Consider the following 22,152-nt stretch of genomic DNA (forward strand, 5'->3'; position numbering starts at 1 on the left):
TAAAAATCATTTATTTCAAGTAGGCTCAGTTTACAAGCACTTTTGACACGTCAGTTGACTATTTGTAAAGATTCTACCACCGGTTCGGAAGGCAGGTTCTGCTGACAAGAAACCGGATAGAAACTCAACAGTTGCTCTTTAAAAAAAAATCAAATACAATATTATAATTTACAATTGATGACAACAATTACAATTTCTTATGTATGTAGGTATACTTCTTGTCTTGTGTGAAGGTGGAAGCTGATACAACGACCTCCAAGCATCTTTATCGTTAAGGAAATTATCAATGTTGTAGTACCCTCGAAAGCAAAAAAGTAAAGCTATGCATTGGCAGGTCCATCACTGTCTTGGGGATTTTGGTATACAAGAGTACACCCAACCTACAAAAGATTTTTTTCGAATCGAACCCAGGACCTCCGTTTTGTAAATCCTGAATCCTGGTATCTGCCTATTCTTTAATCTGTGAATGCAGTATAGACCTTCAAAGATGGATTACCTTCATACTGATCTGACAGATCTGTTGGTTGACGGACTCCAGCTTTTGGTTGATGAGGCTGGGCAATTCTGCCAGTGCTGCCATCTGCGCGCGCATCTGTGCCAACTGCTGCTCCACTGGCGCAGCGGGGTCTGGAGAAAGAAAGAAAGAAAGAACGAAAAAAGTTCATTATAAAATTGTGCCACATAATAATAATAATAATAACGCTTTTTTTAAGGCTCTTCATGAGCCCCATGTCAGTAAAAAAGCGTCTGTGCAGTGGCTGCGCTTCGGTGACCTCTTTGGGGAAACCGAAGGGTTTGTTTTTGCGATACAAGATCAGGTGGTAAAGACGCGGAACTACCGAAAGTACATTCTGAAGGATGGCACTCATGACATCTGTCGAGCCTGTCGCCATCCCGGCGAGTCACTCAGACATGTCCTTTCGGGTTGTTCAGCTCTTGCCAACACTGAGTATCTGCACAGACACAACCAAGCAGCCAAAATCCTTCACCAAGAGCTTGCTCTGACGTACGGTCTCCTGGACCAGAGGTTGCCTTATTACAAGTACACACCGGTGCCAGTGCTTGAACGCGACGGAGTCCGGCTCTATTGGGACCGGTCCATTATCACGGACAGGACTATTCTTGCGAATAAGCCTGACATCGTGGTGTTGGACCGGGCACAGTCGAGGGTGTTTTTAGTGGACATCACAATTCCATATGACGAGAACCTTGTGAGAGCTGAGACAGAGAAAAAACGTAAATATCTAGATCTGGCTCACGAGGTTACCGCCATGTGGCATGTGGAGTCCACTGAAATCATCCCCATCGTTATATCTGCCAACGGTTTGATCCCAGTCAGCCTCGCTCACCATCTGAGGCGGCTGGGGTTCCGTGGCAGTTCGCTCGCAGGCAAGATGCAAAAAGCGGTCTTGCTGGACTCGGCTAGGATAGTCCGCCGGTTTCTCCACCTGTCGCCCTGACCCCCGGCCGTTTGGTCTCCCTGCCGGGGTGAATCCTCCGCCCGGTGCATATATGTATTTATGTAATATATATTTAAGTTTATTTGTTTTGTGTATTTAAGTAAGTTTATTTATTTTCCCTTTGGCTTTTATATATATTTATTTTGTACTGGGCGTGAGAGTTTAATTCATTTGGATAATAATAATAATAAAGCCTTTTTATTCCAATATCCTCAGTTTTTTACATTATACATTGTGTTAGTGATTATTTTTTTTTTTTTTTACAAATGTACTTATAATATAGTGTTAGTTAATGTTAGTTAACTTAGATCTAAATTATTTGGGATATGGACCCCATTTTGAGTATAGGCCTATGCAATCCTACGAAATAAATACCGTACAAAGATTAGGGGCCAAAGGCAAAGGAACTCGCCCCTTACTGATTGGTTTTACCTCAATTGTGCCACATACAGAGTAAATATCATACAGAGCGAGTCTTTTAGACTACAACGTATAGACTACGACTACAAGCCCTAGAACAAAAATTACATGTGAAATGAACCAACTTGAATAACGCTTAGAAGGCTGTTACTATATCAGGAAATAACTCTGAGCACTATGCCGTCGTTTCTGAGCGGTACATGAACTGAGAAATGTCATCTACATAGTATAACACAAAGTCGTTTTCTCTGTCCCTATGTATGCTTAAATCTTTAAGACTAGGCAACGGATTTTGATGCGGTTTTTTTAATATATAAAGTGATTGAAGAGGAAGGTTTATATGTATAACTAGCGACCCGCCCCGGCTTCGCACGGGTGCAATGCTGATACTAAATACACTGCAGAAACACTGTGAACGTTGTATATAAAAACACTAGCTGACGCCGCGCGGTTTTACCCGCATGGTTCCCTTTCCCGTAGGAAAACGGGGATAATATATAGCCTATAGCCTTCCTCGATAAATGGGCTACCTAACACTGAAAGAATTTTTCAAATCGGACCAGTAGATCCTGAGATTAGCGCGTTCAAGCAAACAAACTCTTCAGCTTTATATATTAACTAGCTGACGCCGCGCGGTTTTACCCGCGTGGTTACCGTTCCCGTAGGAAAACGGGGATAATATATAGCCTACAGCCTTCCTCGATAAATGGGCTATCTAACACTGAAAGAATTTTTCAAATCGGACCAGTAGATCCTGAGATTAGCGCGTTCAAACAAACAAACTCTTCAGCTTTATATATTAGTATAGAGTATAGATATTAGTATAGATAGCGACCCGCTCCGGCTTCGCACGGGTATCACACTAATATTATAAAGGCGAAAGTTTGTGTGTTTGTATGTTTGTTCCTCCTTTACGCGGCTACTGAAGCGATTTGGCTGAAATTTGGAATGGAAATAGATTTTACTGTGGATTGTTAATCCAGAGTAAAATTTATTTCCATTTATATTTCCATAGGGATTTCATCCCGGAAAAGCCATGGTTTCCGCGGGATTTGTAAAAAACTGAATTCGACGCGGACGTATTCGCGGGCGCCCCCTAGTCCATACTAATATTATAAAGCTGAAGAGTTTGTTTGTTTGCTTGAACGGGCTAATCTCAGGAACTACTGTTCCGATTGGAAAAATTCTTTCAGTGTTAGATAGCCCATTTATCGAGGAAGGCTATAGGCTATATATTATCCCCGTATTTCTACGGGAACGGGAACCACGCGGGTGAAACCGCGCGGCGTCCGCTAGTGTATTATAATTTTTAAAAAAGCTTATAACCAATTCAATGTAACTTACCGACCATTGTTTCGACATTTTTCAAAATCTCCGATGCTATACTCTTCCCCTCCATAATGGGTTCTTCTCTATTCATCTATCTCCTTTTTGAATTTGTTAATTAGTTATTACCATGTATATCTATAAAAATAAATTTAGTTTGGAAAAAAATTACAACAAAATAAAACTGAAAATTTTCAAAAACCCCCGAATGTCATGAAATTATTAATCACACTCTCGATCAAGTCATCAATATTCTCTTTCAGTGCGCTTTCATTTGAGACCCCACTCGAGTATATTTGCAGACATTCGGTTGTTCCCCACTTTCACCCCCACAACTTTTAAACGGCTCAACCGATTTTCATCAAACATGTCTAAAAACACTCGCACATAAGTCACCTTTCATACAAAACAAACTAAATTGAAATCGCTTCATCCGTTCGGGAGCTATGGTGCTTCAGATAGACACGTCCCCTCTTTTTGCATCGGGAGTACAAAAAAATCAAAAAATAACTACAAAAAAAAAATATTTGGCATCGACCATATTCCACTTCTGATATCGGCGGAGCCGTACTAAATATTACTTCTGATAACGGAAAAGCCGTAGTCTAAGAGCAGGTTCTAAGCTTAACGTGTCAAGGATAACAGATACACAAAGTAACACTATCAATCATCACCTCAGACCAATTATAGAAGGACCTGTATCGCACTCATAGTCACGAAAAAAATTGTCATTTTCTGAGGAAAACGAGCTTAGATTTGGTATATATCTTATACTAAACTAGAAGTTTTTGCCCGTTTTTACACAATTCAATTACACAAAAATGGTATTTTTACGGAGCTCTTTAACCTACGAACACGATTGAAACTATTTAACATCGATTATATAGAGACAATTTTTATAATCGCATTAGATCGTTGATCATATACTTTGACAGAAAAGTAACGTCTAGCGAGGCAGGTCCTATACAATAATTGGTCAGAGATCATCACCGAATCGATCATTTAACTTACAACTACAGTTCTACCCTCTATATTGATCAAGCACAGGGCTGATACTATCACAAGTAAACCAGGGTTATCTATCATAGGGCAGGTAGTCAAGCACGAGCGATTATCACAATAATTAACGTAGATTTTGCTAACCGTTCAAATAAGTCACTCGCCGACAAATATATATAGTGAAAGAGCGGTGTTATTCAACTTAATGTTCGTAAATCTGTTTGAGCAGTGATAGCCCAGTGGATATAACATCTGCCTTCGATTCAGAGGGCGTAGGTTCGAATATAGTCCGGGGCATGCACCTTCAACTTTTCAGTTGCGTGCATTTTAAGAAATTAAATATCACGTGTCGCAAACGGTGAAGGAGAAACATCGTGAGGAAACCTGCATGCTAGAGAATTTTCTAATTCTCTGCGCATGTAAAGAGTCAGATACAGGTTGATAATGATTATGATGAAAACACAGAATAAAGAATGATACAGAATGAGTCATTCTAAGCGCGGTGAGGCCGATGAAACCCATAAAAAAAAGTCTGAAAATGAGTGATGCGACGCTTTGTGTCGTACTGACTCGAGAATGTATTTGTTTTTGAATTTATATTTGGAATGGCTGAATCATCTATCTGCCTAATATTCTTTAATCTGTGGCTAATAAATGTAAAACATAAAAGTTTGAAATTTTTACCTCTATAACTGCTAATTCTTTTTTTTTTATTTACTTGGGTAAAACTGCAGCGAATAAGTTAGGGTCAAAGCATTTGCTCAATGCATCATTATCTATCTATGTCTATATCTAAATACTTATAATAAATCTGTAGAGAGGTCAATTCTGTACATGAAATATATTTCCAAAATAACTATCAGCGGGTGATTAGTGATCGATACTGATGCCAAAAATGCAATTAGTAAAATATTTATCTGCCTGTCTGTATGTCCGTTAAAGAAACAAAAACTACTCGACGGATTTTAACGAAACTTGGTACAATTAATCTTCATACTCCTGGGCAGGTTATAGTATACTTTTCATCACGCTACGATCAATAGGAGCTGAGCAGTGAAGGGAAATGTTGGGATAACGGGAGAAATTACTCCATTTTTACTGTAAGGGCTGGATTAAAGAAGTCGCGGGCGTCGGCTAGTATGGAAAAAAATCGTTAAAACACTCACCTAATTAAAACTCAATCACTTATATAAGACAATATCATCTGAACAAAGAAACAGTCAACTGATTGGAACTAGTCGATAGTTGCCAAAAATGATTGCAACCTTTTGAGTTACAGCCAAAACTGTCGATCGTATACGCACATAATAAATACTAGTTGATGCCACGCGGTTTTAGCTGCGTAATCCCCGTTCCCGTGAGAATATAGGTGATAAAATACAGCATATGACACTCACAAATAACGTGAATTTCTAGTGGTAAAAAAATGCGTGTACAAAGTACACATGTCAGAAGTGAAACTTCTTTGGCGAAGTAATTTATAAATCTTGTTTATATTTATAAAAATCTAAAACTTTAGATTTCCGAGACTAAGAGGAAGGGAAAAAGGAAGATAGGTTAGGAATTTAATTGTCATTAAAATATAAAAAGTGTTGAAAATTAATGTAAATTATAAATTAATTTTTTTTCGATTTATATATTTAATATTTACATTGCGCGATTTCTCTCTCTCGTTCAATCTATCTCACTATAGCTCTCTCCCACCTCTCACTCCATAGCACTGTGCGTGATACGACGTTCGCTCTGTCTCACTTTTTCTCTCAATCTTTCTCACTTGCGGATCTCTGGATCTATTAAGCCGATTTTGAAATTTTTGAAGTGAAACTTCTTTAGGCGCATGAGGGTAAAATTTTTTCATATGTAACGTCACGCCGGTATGCAACTGAAGTGTCGAAAAAGAGAGAGAGAGCGATCGAGACTGATCTGATGATGAGAGAGAGTAAGACAGGGCGAACGTAGCATGAAGCAACTAGCCGTGGAGTGAGAGTAGGGAGCGAGCAAGTGAGAAAGATTGAGAGAAAAAGTGAGACAGAGCGAACGTCGTATCACGCAGTGCTATGGAGTGAGAGGTGGGAGAGAGCTATAGTGAGAAAGATTGAACGAGAGAGAGAATACGAGATATCGAGAAATAGTACACGTCTTGTTGGTTGTGTATTTACTAGTTAATTATTAGAACTTTAAATGGCATTTCTATCGCATAGCGTCATTTGCAGTAAACGCAGATTTTTAATCTATTTATTATTAGCCCTTATACAGTTTATAAACAGTGAGAGATTTGTATAAATATAAACAAGATTTATAAAGAAGAATCACTTCTGACATGTGTACTTTGTACGCACGCATTTTTTCTTTAAATATCATTCGTCGTAGTCCACAACAAACATTGAGTTGTGTATAAATTTCCTCTTTTGAGCGCCTCATTTTTCATGCATAACACATCTAACAGTATTTAATATCATTGGGGCAGAGCATCTAACATAACAAAAGCCATCTGTTTCTATGAAGCTGATTACGTATTGCATCAAAGTTTGGCAAACATTTCAATCGTATATTTAATTATTCGCATAGCAATTTGATGATTGATTTGGAATTCGGATGTATCATTGACTTAAGTCGTGATACATTATATACGTACTAGCTGACGCCGCGCGGTTTTACCCACGTGGTTCCCGTTCCCGTAGGAATACGAGGATATTATATAGTCTGTAGTCTTCCTCGATAAATGGGCTATCTAACACTGAAAGAATTTTTCAAATCGGACCAGTAGTTCCTGAGATTAGTGCGTTCAATCAAACAAACAAACAAACTCTTCAGCTTTATAATATAAGAATAGATATAAATGTCTATTCTTTTTTATTCTTTACAAGTTAGTCCTTGACTGCAATCTCACCTGATGGTAAGTGATGATGCAATCTAAGATAGAAGCGGGCTAACTTGTTAGGAGGAGGATGAAATCCGCACCCCTTTCGGTTTCTACACGACATCGTACCGGAACGCTACATCGCTTGGCGGTACGTCTTTGCCTGTAGGGTGGTAACTAGCCACGGCCGAAGTCTCCCACCAGCCAAAACTTTACCAATTAAGAAACTAGAGCTCAGCAGTGATCCGAATATGTGTTGATAATGATGAATGATGATGACTATCGCGTTAATGTGAACGCGAATTTATGTTAAATTATACAGTAGTTGTGCAGTATATGGCGCTGTTTCAATTCTTTAGATATTCGCGTTTACGTTAACGCGATCGTCACGGTATCAAACTGAAACTTTGAACCTTACAAACTGTTTAAAATGTAAAATTAGTATAGATTACTGATTACTATTAGATTTACAATAGTAAAAACAAAAAAAAACAAACAAAAAAACGCTTGCTTTATAAAACACCTTTTTATTGTTTCAATTATGTGAAAACTTAGACAATATACTTTTTAGTGGTTTGCCTTTATCTTTTTTTCTAACATCTAATTTAGTTAAGTGATCAGTTTCTTCATCTTTCTCTCCTTCTGAATCTATACTCTTTAATAAATCATTTTCTTCGTCTATGTTTCTTTCTTCTTTCGTGTCTTTCTCTTTTTTATCACTAATTCCCACAGATTCTTTGTACTCTTCAATGCTTCGGATAGTTTTGTCTATTGCTGAAGCAAGGAGAGCCGATTTCCTACCAATTTCCAGAATCTCCTCCTGCAATGAGTAATCAAGTTAATAACTTTAAATAGTTTTTCGCACTATAAATTACAAATATTGGATTTAAGTCATCATTTTCATCATCATTATTAACAGCCGATGGACGTCCACTTGCATGGACTTCCAAATAAAACAGTCTTGAGGCGCGAGAATCCAGCGGCTACCTGCAACCCGCTTGATGTCCTCGGTCCACCTAATGGGAGGTCGACCAACACTACGCTTTTCGGTGCGAGGTCGCCATTCCAGCACCTTGGGAACCCTAACGTACATCGGCTCTTCGATCATTGTGGCCTGCCCATTGACACTTCAGCTTCGCGACTCGCTGAGCTATGTCAGTGACTTGGTTCTTCTGCGGATCTCCTCATTTCTGATTCGATCACGCAGAGAAACCCTAAGAATAGCTCGCTCCATCGCCCGTTGAGTGACTTTGAACCTTCACTTTGACACCTTTTTACACCTTTGAGACACAGTAAGCGATCCGTAGGTCATCACTGACAACACACACTGTTCAAAGACTTTCGTCTTCAGGCACTGAGGAATTTTGGATGAAAAGATGTCGCGGAGTTTCACGAACGCTGCAACATCTTTTCATCCAAATGCAACGAACAACCGAGTTGGATTCGGCGGTTTACCTCCTTCCATGCTGCGGGACATTTGAGTGCCCAAGCAACCGATGGTCAAGGCACCAGAGAAAAATATCTCCTCACAATACGCGCCTTCTCAACAATCAAGTCACTGCCTTCTGTATCCGACCCTTGATCCAGCAGGTAAGCGAAAGCTTTTAAAGGCGTTGGTTGGCTGTATGAACCAATATTAATTGTAAAGCAGATATTGGTTCACAATATTCAACAAAATTTTAACACATTGTGGATAGATTTTAATATTTCTATATACAAAATCCTAACCGAGACCTGGTTGCTAGTAGGCCCTCATAAGAAGGCTCAAAGTCACTCAGCGGGCGATGGAGCGAGCTATGCTTGGAGTTTCTCTGCGTGATCGAATCAGAAATGAGGAGATCCGCAGTAAAACCTAAGTCATTGACATAGCTCAGCGATTAGACTGAAGTGGCAATGGGTATACATAGTTCAAAGAGCCGATGGACGTTGGGGCCCCAAGGTGCTGGAATGGCGTCCCCGTACCAGAAAGCGCAGGATATCAAGCAGGTTGCTGGGAGCCGTTGGATGCTGGCGGCTCGAGACCGTTGTGTTTGGAAGTCTATGCAAGAGGATGTCTGGCAATGGACGTCCAAAGCGGATAATGATGATGATGATTTACAAAGTAAGGAATAGAATAAATACGTACCTTAGTGAATTCTGGAGTTTCGGATCCACCTTTCAAACCGGGCTTAGTGAAAACGGGTTCCTTCTTCCACTGGGATGCTGGTGGAGTATCCAAAGGTGGACTGTAAAGAATCCTCACAAACTTCGTATCAATGTGAGGTATCATACCCTTTACTGGGATTATTGGTTCCTCGTGAACACTTTCTGGAGTGAATGAGCAGTCACGAGGTATGAAGGTGGTTTCTTCAGGTTCTTCAGTAAGCAGTCTGAATATATATTCATCTCTTTGCGGAGAAGGTATGTCTTCTGGTGATGGGGACCTTACACCATCAGCTATACATTCTATGGTCTTAAAACCTGCCTCTAAGGATAATTGACTGCCTATTTTAGCGCCTACTTGAGTTTTACTTAAACTTTTTTCGACTGCCATTGTCTGTTTTGCTTGCTTTGATGAAACTTCAGAAATACCTACTTCAGTTGCATAGCTCTCTGTAGATAAATTACTTGCTTCAATTGACATAGCACTACTCTGAGAAATGCTGCTCGATTCTAATTTTGCTTGCATAACTTTCTCTGACATAGCTAAGTTTGATTCAGAACCTCTGGTTGATTGTAGGCTGCTTTCGACTGATGAAAATTCTTCAGAAACTGTACTAGATTCATGTATTCCTTGCATTGCTAAATATTTAGATTGGGAAACACTGCTTTCTGCAGCTGCATAACTTTCTTTTGAAATGCTCCTTGATTCAACATTCATTCCAGCTTCGTAGTTATAACTAGCTTCTATATCAGCTTCTGTCAATTTAGACGATTTTTTCACCATTCTTTTTCTGGATTTTGCAATTTTAGCATCTGATACTTGCATATCTAGTTCCACAGCTTGACTATCTACTTCAATTTCGTCTTCTATAGTTAATCCATAAGCAACGTCTACGCTTTGTTCGGAATATGATTTAGCTGATTTTGATTTTATATTCACCTTTGCCATTGACTCTACATTTTCTGCTGTTTTAAATGATGTTTCCGACTTTAGATTAATAGTAGCAGCTGTTTGGACATCTGAAGCCTCTAATACTTTCAATTCTTCTACAGACTGTAAACTTACCTCAAAATCGGCTGATGTATCAAATGACTGAGATCTGCTTTTAACTATTACAGCAGAATCCTGAACAGATACTTTCGATTGAGCATCGCTAATTGCACTCACGCTCAAATTCGTTAAGTGCAACCTAGCATCAGAAGATTCCAGTGTTTCCATTGTTTTCACATCAGATATCCAAAATTTATTAATGTTGTCACTGAACTCCTCCATGTGAAATACTTCTTTTTCATCCACATATGCAGCTTCAAATGTTAATGTGTAGCTTGTATCAGCGCTATCGAATCCATACAATCCTTTCTGGGACTGTTTAATATCTAATGATGTTTCTTGAGGTGATTGTACTCTATATTCATGGCCAGCAACACCAAATACATACTCCTGAATGAAAGGTGACGATGGAGCAGAGGAAATCGTCGAAGAAGCACTATCAATCTCTTTAATCTCGACTGTTAAAGCTGCTACTCCTTCATCAAGAGTAACAGTGACAGAAGTAATATTAGCAATAGCTGTCACAGCAGATTTTTCTGTTACTTCTTTAGCCTGATTACTCATAAATAAAGCTTTGCCAACAAAACTAACAGCATCCTCATAAACAGTCATTGCAGTAAGAATAAGTGATTGACATGTTTCATATGTTACTTTTGCTATTTTAGAGATTGATTTAGAAAATACGGACAAATCTCTTTCTATTTCGTCAACCTTTTCTTCAGAAACTGTAATAAAAATATGGGCAGCAGTAAGTAGAGGACTTTCGAGCAATGTTTGAGGTGTTTTCTTGGTTATTTCTGGAATGATTACATCTTTTTCTCTTGATTCTAGTGTGAGCATAACTGTTGCTTCAGCCGCTTTTTGCTCGACTACACTTATTTTTGCTTGCTGGATTGATGCTTCAGTTACATCAAAAGCTGTACTAGATTCTTCCGACAGTATCATTGTGGTATTAGCAGCTGATAAATTAATGGTTTCAAATATAGGTTCCTCGACTACATATTTTTGTACTTGAAGGACCTCCAAACTTTTTTCATGAGGCTCATTAGGTGTTACAATACTTATTGAAAGTGGTTTTATTTCTTCAAAATCAAGTGTTGCTTTTTCTTCTATAGGCTTACTTATTGTAAGATCGTCATCTTTGGGTCCGCAAGGCAGTATTTCTTGTGCTGTCGGTATTGTTAGTGTAGAATCCTGTAGCATAACATGCGGTTTATTTTCTATGAATTGGTGAACAACCAGTTCCTTTTCTTTTGGTTCTTGAGGTTCAACGAACGTAGTTGTGATTGATTTGGATTCTAGAATGCTTACACGAGCTTGATGATTTAATACTTCGATAATGTTAAAATCTCCTTCAGGACTAGTGGGCCCAACTTCTATAGTTTCAGCCACAGTTAAAGCGCCCTCTATTAATGTCTTGGGTCGCATTGTTTCTTTAGTTGGAATTTCCAGATATCCATGATGGGGCCCTTCTGGTGTTATTATTGTGTTTTCAGCAACAGTTAAAAGCGAAGCTTCAAAAGCTGTAGATGGATCTTGGTCGACAATATCGGGTGTTTTCATGGTTTCTTGTTTTGGTTCCTCAACAGTGACAGAAGTCACTGTTGCCGTTTTCAATTCCACTACTTCAATATTAGCATGCTGTTCCACATTTTCATTTACTTTAATTGCTTCGCTTGGTTCTTCGGGCAAAACAGATAAAGTTTCGGCAGCAGCTAAAAATTTATCTTCAATAAAAGGTTGAGTATGTTTTTCTTTAAATTCTAATGCCTCAACGCTTTTTTCTTTAGGTTCTTCAACTTGGGTTATAATTGTTTCGATTCCTTTCGATTCCTTTATTTCTAGAGACGCTTGTTGGCTAATAACTTTGTTTAAATCAAATGGTTCCGTGGACGGTTCAAATGGCAAAACTATTTCGGTTTCACCAACATATAATACGGATTCTTCTCTTAATGGTCCAGGTTCTTGCGCAGTAATATTTACTACATCAAAACTATCTTGTTCCTTTTCACTGACCGATACTTCAGTTATTTCAGCGACAACCTTCGCATAAATATCAACTTTAGCTTCTTTACTTTGAACTTTAGACATTACTAATTCTTCACAGACAGGTTCCTGAGGGTAAACCTGGGATACTTCACTTGCACGCATTTCATCCACTCCGATTTTTACCTTTTCTTGGGTAATTTTTACCTCATCTAAGCTTTCACTTTTCGGTTCTGCTATGATAGCGATCATAGTCTCTGCGATTGAATGTAGATTGTCTGCAATTGTGTATCGTGGTATTGCACTAGTGGTCTTAGAGGTATCTACTATTTCTACACTGCTTTCATCGATTACAACCTCGCTAGTTTCAGCAACAGTTTTTATTTGTCTTTCGACCTTTACTGGTTGTGGTAGTTGTGCAATAGGTAAAGGAACATCAATCATTCCAACCGATTCTTCCTCAATAAACATTTCATTAGTTTCAGCAATAGATTTTGTTGTTGGTTCTACAAATGTTCGTGATTTACGTTCGTCAGTTTCAAATATTTCAACGAACCCGCTTTTTTCCTCTTCTTTTATTTCTGAAGTTTCAATAGCTACCTTTACTGCCCTTTCGACAGCTGGATAAGCTTGTTTGATAGTCACAGATTTAACTTCTTTAATATCAAGTAAAGGCTCTATAACCTCTGATATTTTTTGCACAGCAAGTTTCTTTGCTGCGTCTTCATAAACAGTAGAACTTGTCTGTAATATTTCTTGTTTTTCTTCTTCAAATACTGCCTCAGATGGAATTTCTTCTATCGATTCGATGACAACAGTTGGTGGTAATGACGGTTCTCTAAACTGTCTGTAAAATACTGAGACTTCACATCTATAATAGATAACATCGGATTCCGTTGATTTTTTCATGCTTTCGGACATTCGCCTCTTTTGTTCTTCGAAAATCGCATTTTTGTTCGTATAGACATGAGCTTCAACTATTGCAATGTAAGTTAAAGGAACATTGTCCTGTTGTGTGAATTCATTATCATATGAATGTACTTTAGACGTTTTAGATTCAGAACTACGTTTTTCTTCTTTCATTTCTCGAGTTTCAAATGAACGGGTTTGAGTTTCATAAGTTTCTTCAAACATTTTTTTGTTACTAAAAGCTGTTTTTCCTAAAGCATCGTCAAAATATTCGCCACTTTTTTCATAAGCTTTTTGTCTGAAAGGAGATCCCTTCACAAATTCTTCTCCTGTTTGTTGTTTATCAAAAATATTTTGTTTAAAAGAAGACTTTCTAAATTCGTCTTCTGTTTGACTTTTATCAAATGATGAACTCATAAACTCATCTTTAGTACTACTTTTTGAGCTCGTTGTTTGACTTTGCTGATATTCCGCTTCCTCTGATAGATCTTCCTTTCCTGATTTTCGTAAAAACTCTGATATGACAATATTCATCCTATCTGTGAGTTCTGCTGGCTTTAACCCCTCAATTTGAGCAATTTTAGCTCCAGAAAGTCTTTGCTTTCTTATTTCCTTAGCTCCATCTGCATATGTTTCTCTACTGAATGCTACATTATTAACATCTATTTTCTGAGTGTATTCACGGTTTTGTTTGTTTACTTCATAAAACTCTTTTACTTTTGCATAATTATACCTTTTATGTAATGGAATGAATCTATATAACGTTACCATCACTTTGGTCATTTGTAAAAGAAATCTTTTCAAAATTGAATTACTTTGCTGTGAAAATTGCACAGCGTTTCTGACACGTGGTATTACTTGGAATCCAATGTTATAAACATTTTGTTTAGTTAGCTCTATATTTGTCTTGATATCACGTTTAGCAGTTTCCAAAACTTTTCTTTCAGTTTTGTTTGTTACTATTTTATCAGTCTCTGTCTTAAATATACCAGTTCTTTGACGAACAGTTCCAGCTTCTATAGATTCTGCAATATCTAGTCGAGTTAAAAGTTTCCTTTCTTCTACATTTAATTTCGAGTCCATTGGTAGATCAAATTTTTCAAACTTTTTTATTTCATCAGAAACTCGCACATCTCTTTTACTTGCATCATCTGATAACATTTCTGTTTCAAGTACCTCATAATCATCCTTAAATGAAACCCTTTTAGTTTCTGATTTAACTTTTTCTTTATTGGATTCATCGAATAACTTTCTTTCCGTTTGTATTGTCTGTTTTAGTATTTTCGATAAGCTATCATTCTCTTCACGTTGTTGATACTTATTTTGTATACTAATATCTGTTTTATTTTTCAATTGATCAGTCTTAGAAATGGCTTTACTTATGTTGTCTTCTATAACTTGCAAAGCAGTCTGTTTAATTTTTCGAAGTTCAATTTCTTCTTCCAAAATACTAAAACTTTGACTATCTTCACTAACTTCCTTCTTCTCGACCATACTTTCATCATAAACATCCTTTTTATAAAATACTTCTGCACTCTGTGTATCTTTTTTCTCTTTATCAAGTTTTAATCTAATGTTTTCATAGTCAATTATACTATATTTATAATATTCTTCTTGCTGTTTAACCAATTTACCCTCAGGGTCGTAATATTTAGAAACAGGAAGTTTATATTTGGTTTGTGGAGGTAGTTCTTCGAGATTGAGTTCGGGAAAGACATTTTTGTAATTTAAATTTAATTTTAATAGATCTTCCAGATTGTCAGCATCTTTTTCAGGTTTATCTGGTTTGGAAGATCCGTTTTCTTGGTCTACAGAATCTTTTTGCTCTTGGGTTTGAGCGTTTGATTCTTCATCTAACTCATTTGGTCCCGTTGGTACGTAGACGTACTCTTCAGAGTCATCAAGCATAGGGTCGTATAGACCACTGAAAACGACAAAAAAAATGTGTTATTCATTATTTATTATTTTGTGATCGAAATATATTAACAGACGCCCTGCGGTTTTACCCGCGTAGTTCCTGTTCCCGTAAGGATACAGGGATAAAATATAGCCTATGACACTCACAAATAACGTAGCTTTCGAATGGTGAAAGAATTTTTAAAATCGGTCCATTTTGTGTTATTGTACTTACATTATTATATTTATCTATACTAATATTATAAAGCTGAAGAGTTTGTTTGTTTGTTTGCTCGAACGCGCTAATCTCAGGAACTACTGGTCCGATTTGAAAAATTCTTTCAGTGTTAGATAGCCCATTTATCGAGGAAGGCTATAGGCTATATACTATTCCCGTATTCCTACGGTAACGGGAAGCACGCGGGTGAAACCACGCGGTGACAGCTATGTCCTTATATATAGTTTTTACACTTCCTAAACACACAATTCGACATTGTAGACAATATTCAAGTATTATATTTATTGCAGACAATATTTACGCATTATGTTTAAATAATTTTCGTTGTTTACTATGCGAAATTAAGACAATTGGTCGCCTTTGTTCGCCTCAGTTTCGACGCTCAAGTAACATATCTAATAGTAAAAATCATTGGTAAATTCAATGAAAAAAACTTTCTAACACTGAAAGAATTTACAATTCGAAAAAGTAGTTACTGTACTACGCTATAAAATTATCATTGACCAAAATTTACTGCTTTTTTGTTAATATTAAACATATAAAACATATCTACATAATGTTAAATAAACAAAAACACTGTATCTGAGATTACCTCTTTAAGCTTTATAATTTTAAGTAGGTACATAGTTTACATGAATACAACCAAAATCAATGATGTTAAATACTGTTTACTGACTAAATTTTGCATGTGTGCGCTTAGTTTTGTAGCCTTTTTACTCTCATTTATTTATTACTTCTTTTTTTTTAAATTTTTAACAATATAAGTATAAAATACAAAACATTATTAAAAATTTATAAAAAAAATTCACCCTCCCGCTGCGGGACATTTGAGTGCCCACAGTGAGGAACCTCCTCACAATACGCGCCGTCTCAAGAATCACTGCCTTTTGTATCCGACTCTTGATCCAACAGTTTTGTAGCCTATTATTACTTACTTCACTCTCACTTTTTGTGGTGATTTTATAGGGCCGTAACAGATCTATACTATAAAATTATCATTGACTAAAATTTAATGCTTTTTTGTTAGTATTAAACATATAATGTTAAAAAACAAAAACACAGTACACAAAAAAGGTGTTACTAAAAACGACGAAAAAGTTCTGACGGAAAAACTAAATTACACAAAAATTAAAAAAAAAAGGTTATTAAAGGTATTAGATAAACAATTACAACACTGTACGTACACAAAAAAATACAAAAAAGATGTTACTAAAAACACACACACAAAACAGTTCTAAGGTCGCTGTAGACTTTCGTTTTTTTTTTCACCGGATATCTGACCGTTTTTTTACCAGATTCGCGGTAGTGTATTATTATGAATGTGTGTTTATGCACCGGACATCGGTCCGGTCATATTTAATTCAATTATTCAATTCAATTCAATTCTTTATTGGCTGAGAACACACACAATCAAATGTATTCAGCCATTTCTGGTCATACAAACCATACGTACGTCATCAACCCATATTCGGCTCACTGCTGAGCTCGAGTCTCCTCTCAGAATGAGAGGGGTTAGGCCAATAGTCCACCACGCTGGCCCAATGCGGATTGGCAGACTTCACACACGCAGAGAATTAAGATAATTCTCTGGTATGCAGGTTTCCTCACGATGTTTTCCTTCACCGATTGAGACACGTGATATATAATTTCTTAAAATGCACACAACTGAAAAGTTGGAGGTGCATGCCCCGGACCGGATTCGAACCCACACCCTCCGGAATCGGAGGTAGAGGTCATATCCACTGGGCTATCACGGCTTACACGGTGTACAAACCATAGACCACCACAATCAATTCTTTATTTGCTGAGAACACACACAATCAAATGTATTCATCCATTTCTGGTCATACAAACCATAGACCACCACAAAACCGGTCCGATATCCGATGATAAAAACCAAAGTCTACAAGCACTCTAACGGAATTCAAACTTTGCAAACAAAAACATAATAAAAAAACGTAATATTAACTTATTTTTGTAGACCAAGTAGAACTTCATTGTGATTTTTTTTTAATTTAATTTAAATAAACTAATCCATTCTAATGAAGATGTGAATTATTACTGAATGAATTATTTACAGCTACCGAGTCTTGACCTTTGGCTGAATTAGGTATATTAGTCATTTGGGGTTCCGCACGGAAAACTTTAAAATGTTTAATCGATTGTGATAAGTTTTAATTTTATTTTTTAAACAAGTCATGTTGTAAACTCGTTTTTTTATTTTAATTTCATTGGCACAAGCCAACACAAGATCGAGCGACGTCATATCCGTCTTAGACTACTATTTCCTACACTACCTAACCCTTTAATACATCGTGTAGGCACCCTTACATGATATTTAGACAGCTGTATGTAATGAATCTTTGTCTTGAAAAAAATATCTCATCTGTCCATCAAGTACAGGCTTATTTTGCAAGTGTTATGTTGGCAGTATTTTTTTTGTTTATTCGAATTTGACAACTGAAACCCTTTCGGCGGACAGCGGTTTGAAAAATTTAGTAAAAACATTTTTTTTTTAATTTTTCAAGGTATGTTATGCTGTTTTTTTTATTTGTTTTACATATATGATAAATATTCAGTAGAGTTAGTCAGAGCTTTCGAAAATTTTCGTAATTTGTTCATGTAGTGTATCCTATGCCTTATCCTACGCATTCAGCATTAAATTAGTTTTGTATGAGATTTTTGTTATAGATGTATAAAATTGATATTTTAGATGGCTAATTGAAACAAAATAAACAGGATGTCCCATAATTAGTGGATAAAACGGAATTGGCAGATACACCATCTATTTATCTAAAACTAATTTAATTATTTAAAAAAAAATCCGTAAGACCAACGAAATACCTATTTTCATAATATCTATACTAATATCATAAAGCTGAAGAGTTCGTTTGTTTGTTTTTGATTGAACGCGCTAATCTCAGAAACTACTGGTCCGATTTGAAAAATTCTTTCAGTGTTAGATAGCCCATTTATTGAGGAAGGCTATAGGTTATATATTATCTCCATATTCCTACGGGAACGGGAACCACGCGGGTAAAACCGCGTGGCATCAGCTAGTCTTGTATACGAGGGGTGTTCAAAAAGTAAAGTGACTTTTAAATTTTTACGGGCAACGTACATTCGATTATCGATTTTTTGTTGTTATTGTGTTGCTACACATCTCCCGAACTTATGTTCAGAGTTTCAAATATAATAGCACTAGCGGATGCCCGCGACTTCGTCCGCATGGAATTTAGTTTTTCACAAATGCCTCGGGAAACCATGGATTTTTTCGGGATAAAAAGTAGCCTATGTGTTAATCCAGATAATAACAAATATTTTCCATAACAAATATATTGTGGGAATCGAACCTACGGTCGTGGGTTACACAAAGCAAGCCACTCACTGCCGTAATAGACAGGTATGTGTACAGAACCAGTCACGTTCGCGCCGGCTCGCACTTGACCGTTCGATTAATAAAAATAGGAAATTGGCTACACACTGACGGATGGCACGAGGTGTGAAAACGCTTTCCTGATGACCTGTTGATTACTCATTAACTGCCTCTATGGTGCAGTGGGTAACCTAGGCGGCTTTGACTCACGAAGTTCAAGGTTCGGGCTATGAAATATTCACTCTGTCCAGTTATCCGAGATTAGATCACAATTTAAACATTCTGTATACAACTCAATCCGAGTTGAAAGAAAGAAAGAAATATCAAAAAGCTAGGTCCGTGGAGTCCGAGTACTTTTTACCCGACTGCAAGAAGGGTTATGTTTTTCGCGCGTATCTTGTATGTATGTTTGTATGTATGTATGTATGTAATACAAACATACAAACAGACATACAAAGGACCTTAGATATTGGATAGAATGATTTTCATCTACATTATTTAATAGTTCCCAACTGTTTTCTAATTGCTTTCTACACTTCTGGACCGAGCTTGTTTTTTTTCTTTAAAGTTTTATTAAACTTTATGCAGTCGGGTTTTTTTATTTGTTTAATTAATTTATTTATTTCGTTGTGTGCGCGGTGGATTTACAAGACGGAGGTCCTGGGTTCGATCCGCGGCTGGGTCGATTGAGGTTTTCTTAATTGGTCTGGCTGGTGGGAGGCTTTGGCCGTGGCTAGTTACCACCCTACTGACAAAGACGTACCACCAAGCTATTTAGCGTTCCGGTGCGATTTCGTGTAGAAACTGAAAGAGGTGTGGATTTTCATCCTCCTCCTAACAAGTTAGTCCGCTTCCATCTTAGATTGCATCATCGCTTACCATCAGGTGAGATTGTAGTCAAGGGCTAACTTGTAAAGAATAAAAAAAAATCATCATCAACCCATATTCGGCTCACTGCTGAGCTCGAGTCTCCTCTCAGAATGAGAGGAGTTAGGCCAATAGGCCATCACGCTTGTCCAAAGAGAATTAAGATAATTCTCTGGTATGCAGGTTTCCTCACGATGTTTGTTCTTCACCGTTTGAGACATTTAATTTCTTAAATATGTGATATTTAATTTCTTAAATGCACATAACTGAAAAGTTGGAGGTGCATGCCCCGGACCGGATTCGAACCCATTCTCCGGAATCGGAGGTAGAGGTCATATCCACTGGGCTATCACGGCTCTTGCCTGAGTATATGCTTTCGCTCAGTTAGCTCAGAGGATCAGTATTGCCATACAATGTGGCAATACTGCCAGCCTTCTGGAGTTCTGGACAATACCAATCATTGATTCGGAATGAATTCTACGACGGCTTTGTCTTTAATTATAATTTTATATTTCCTTTTTTGTTTTTTTATTATTATTATAACAGGTTTAGGTAGTTAATTTAGTTAAATACTATTTTTAGATAGTGTAAATAATTATAAATAAATAAAATAAGGAATGAGTATATAAGAGGAAGTCTGAAGGTGGCGCCAGTGACAGAAAAATTGAGGAGTAGAAGGTTAGCTTGGTATGGACATGTAATGCGTAGAGAGGAGAGTCATATTACTAGAAAAATGTTGAATGTGCAAGTGGAAGGACATAAGAGGAGAGGAAGGCCAAAGAAGAGATGGTTGGATTGTGTGAAAGAGGACATGTGTGTAAAAGGAGTGGATGATGAGTTGACGAGTTATAGAGACGAATGGAAAAGATTGATATTTTTCCGACTCCACTTAAGTGGGATAAGGGTAAGGAGATGATGATGGAAATAATTATAAATACACCTGTTTTAATAATAATCAGAAAGATAATAAGAGTCGGATACAGAAGGCAGTGATTCTTGAGACGGCGCGTATTGTGAGGAGGTTCCTCACTCTGGAGCCCTGACCACCGGTTGCTTGGGCACTCAAATGTCCCGCAGCGGGAGGGTTGGTTTTTTTATAAATTTTTAATAATGTTTTGTATTTTATATTTATATTGACATTGTTAAAAATTAAAAAAAGGAGAAATAAATAAATGAGAGATTAGAAAGAAAGAAAGAAAAGTGTGTATCAGCTCCGACGCACGAATGGAGTTTACTCTTTCAGATGACTGTCTAAATAGATGTATGTTGTACGCAGCATACACTATGTACGTCTCAATACACACGCCTGAAAAGTGAAAAGTGCGCAACCTAGGTGCAGCAGCAGCAGCGCACGGTGAAAGGTGCGCAGAATAGGTTGCGCACAAAAACGTGACGCTGTCATTCGTTCATCGAATTTTACTGCCCATTTTTTTTTCATACCGGGGGCTATATATGAAAAATCGATTTATAAGGAGTAAACTCCAAAAGCAATGTATGGAAGTGCCTACAAAAGGCCTATGTCCTGCGTTTTTTTTGGATAGGAAGTACGCAAAATGCTGAGTTAGGGCCTTTTTCTAGGTTATGCCACATATTGCAGGGCGTTCTTCTTTTTTTACTCTAGCTATAAGCTATATATTTAGAATTTATTATTGTAATGTGTGGCACTGCCTAAAAATAAAGATATTTCTGTCTTTCTTTCTTTCTTTCAGTGGACGTCCATCGGCTGATATGATGATGATTGAATTACAAAGAAAAAACCCACATGACGCACCACGACCCTGGTAGGCGCTATGGGCGAATACCACAAGGAATGTCGCCCTGCGATGCTCTGCCAATGACGACCCGTGGGCTGCCAACTTCATTTGATGGACTGCCAATCGATTTATTTGTCGATCTTATTTATAACATCGATTGAATGTCAATGTTACAACATGCTAGTAGGGGACTTTGTGATAGAAATCGAGAGATAAATCCATACAATGGGGATGATGACTAGGTTTGAATATATTGATTTTTATGATACATTCGGGTAAATAAGATCAATGTTAACTAATTTATACATAAAAAACAAAGATTGACTGGATATTTGCAAAATAAATGAGATTATAAAATTTTAAAATCTATTAAAAATATTTTATCGTAATTAGATGAAAATTCATACAGTTTTAGCTTCCTTACATTAAATGTGACATTTTTTAATATGTGAACTATAAAAATAAACGCACAAATAACAAAGATATTAGTGATTTTGTTTAATCGCCCATACAAATCTAATGATCATTAATTGCCTACGACGTCATTAGTTCGTGCCATTTTGTATGGGGCGTTTTCCAGGGATCCGCGGCAGCGCCGCAAATCTGACCCTTTAAATCCCTGTAGCTCCGAAAGTAATGATCGCAGATACCCTGTTACTTTTACAAAATTGCTTTACTATTAGCGTACTCTTAATTTATATACAATTTCAAAAACTGTCATCATCCCTTTCATCCACACACCTTTCGGTTTCTACACGACATCATACCGAAACGCTAAATCGCTTGGCGGTACATGTTTGTCGGTAGGGTGGTAACTAGCCACGGCCGAAGCATGTATTTTTTCCTGCATTTAGCAAGTCTCTGCGAC

The 22,152-nt window shown here is 37.2% G+C and overlaps 1 protein-coding gene across 1 annotated transcript in view; it reads right to left on the reverse strand.

Moving 5' to 3' along the window:
* The window catches only part of LOC112058522 (uncharacterized), a 43,754-nt gene extending 26,376 nt beyond the window's left edge, over positions 1-17,378 (reverse strand). Inside the window, exons 1-5 of the mRNA XM_052890039.1 lie at positions 17,257-17,378; positions 9,191-15,077; positions 7,613-7,885; positions 3,225-3,300; positions 497-627 (exon numbers count right to left, since the gene is read on the reverse strand). Of these exons, the coding sequence (XP_052745999.1) occupies positions 497-627; positions 3,225-3,300; positions 7,613-7,885; positions 9,191-15,077; positions 17,257-17,285 (6,396 nt within the window). The 5' untranslated portion in view covers positions 17,286-17,378. The remainder of the gene's footprint in view (positions 1-496; positions 628-3,224; positions 3,301-7,612; positions 7,886-9,190; positions 15,078-17,256) is intronic.
* Between the last annotated feature and the right edge of the window lie 4,774 nt (positions 17,379-22,152).

The sequence above is a fragment of the Bicyclus anynana genome, chromosome 27 (assembly GCF_947172395.1).
Source record: "Bicyclus anynana chromosome 27, ilBicAnyn1.1, whole genome shotgun sequence".
Classification (NCBI taxonomy): Eukaryota; Metazoa; Arthropoda; class Insecta; order Lepidoptera; family Nymphalidae; genus Bicyclus; species Bicyclus anynana.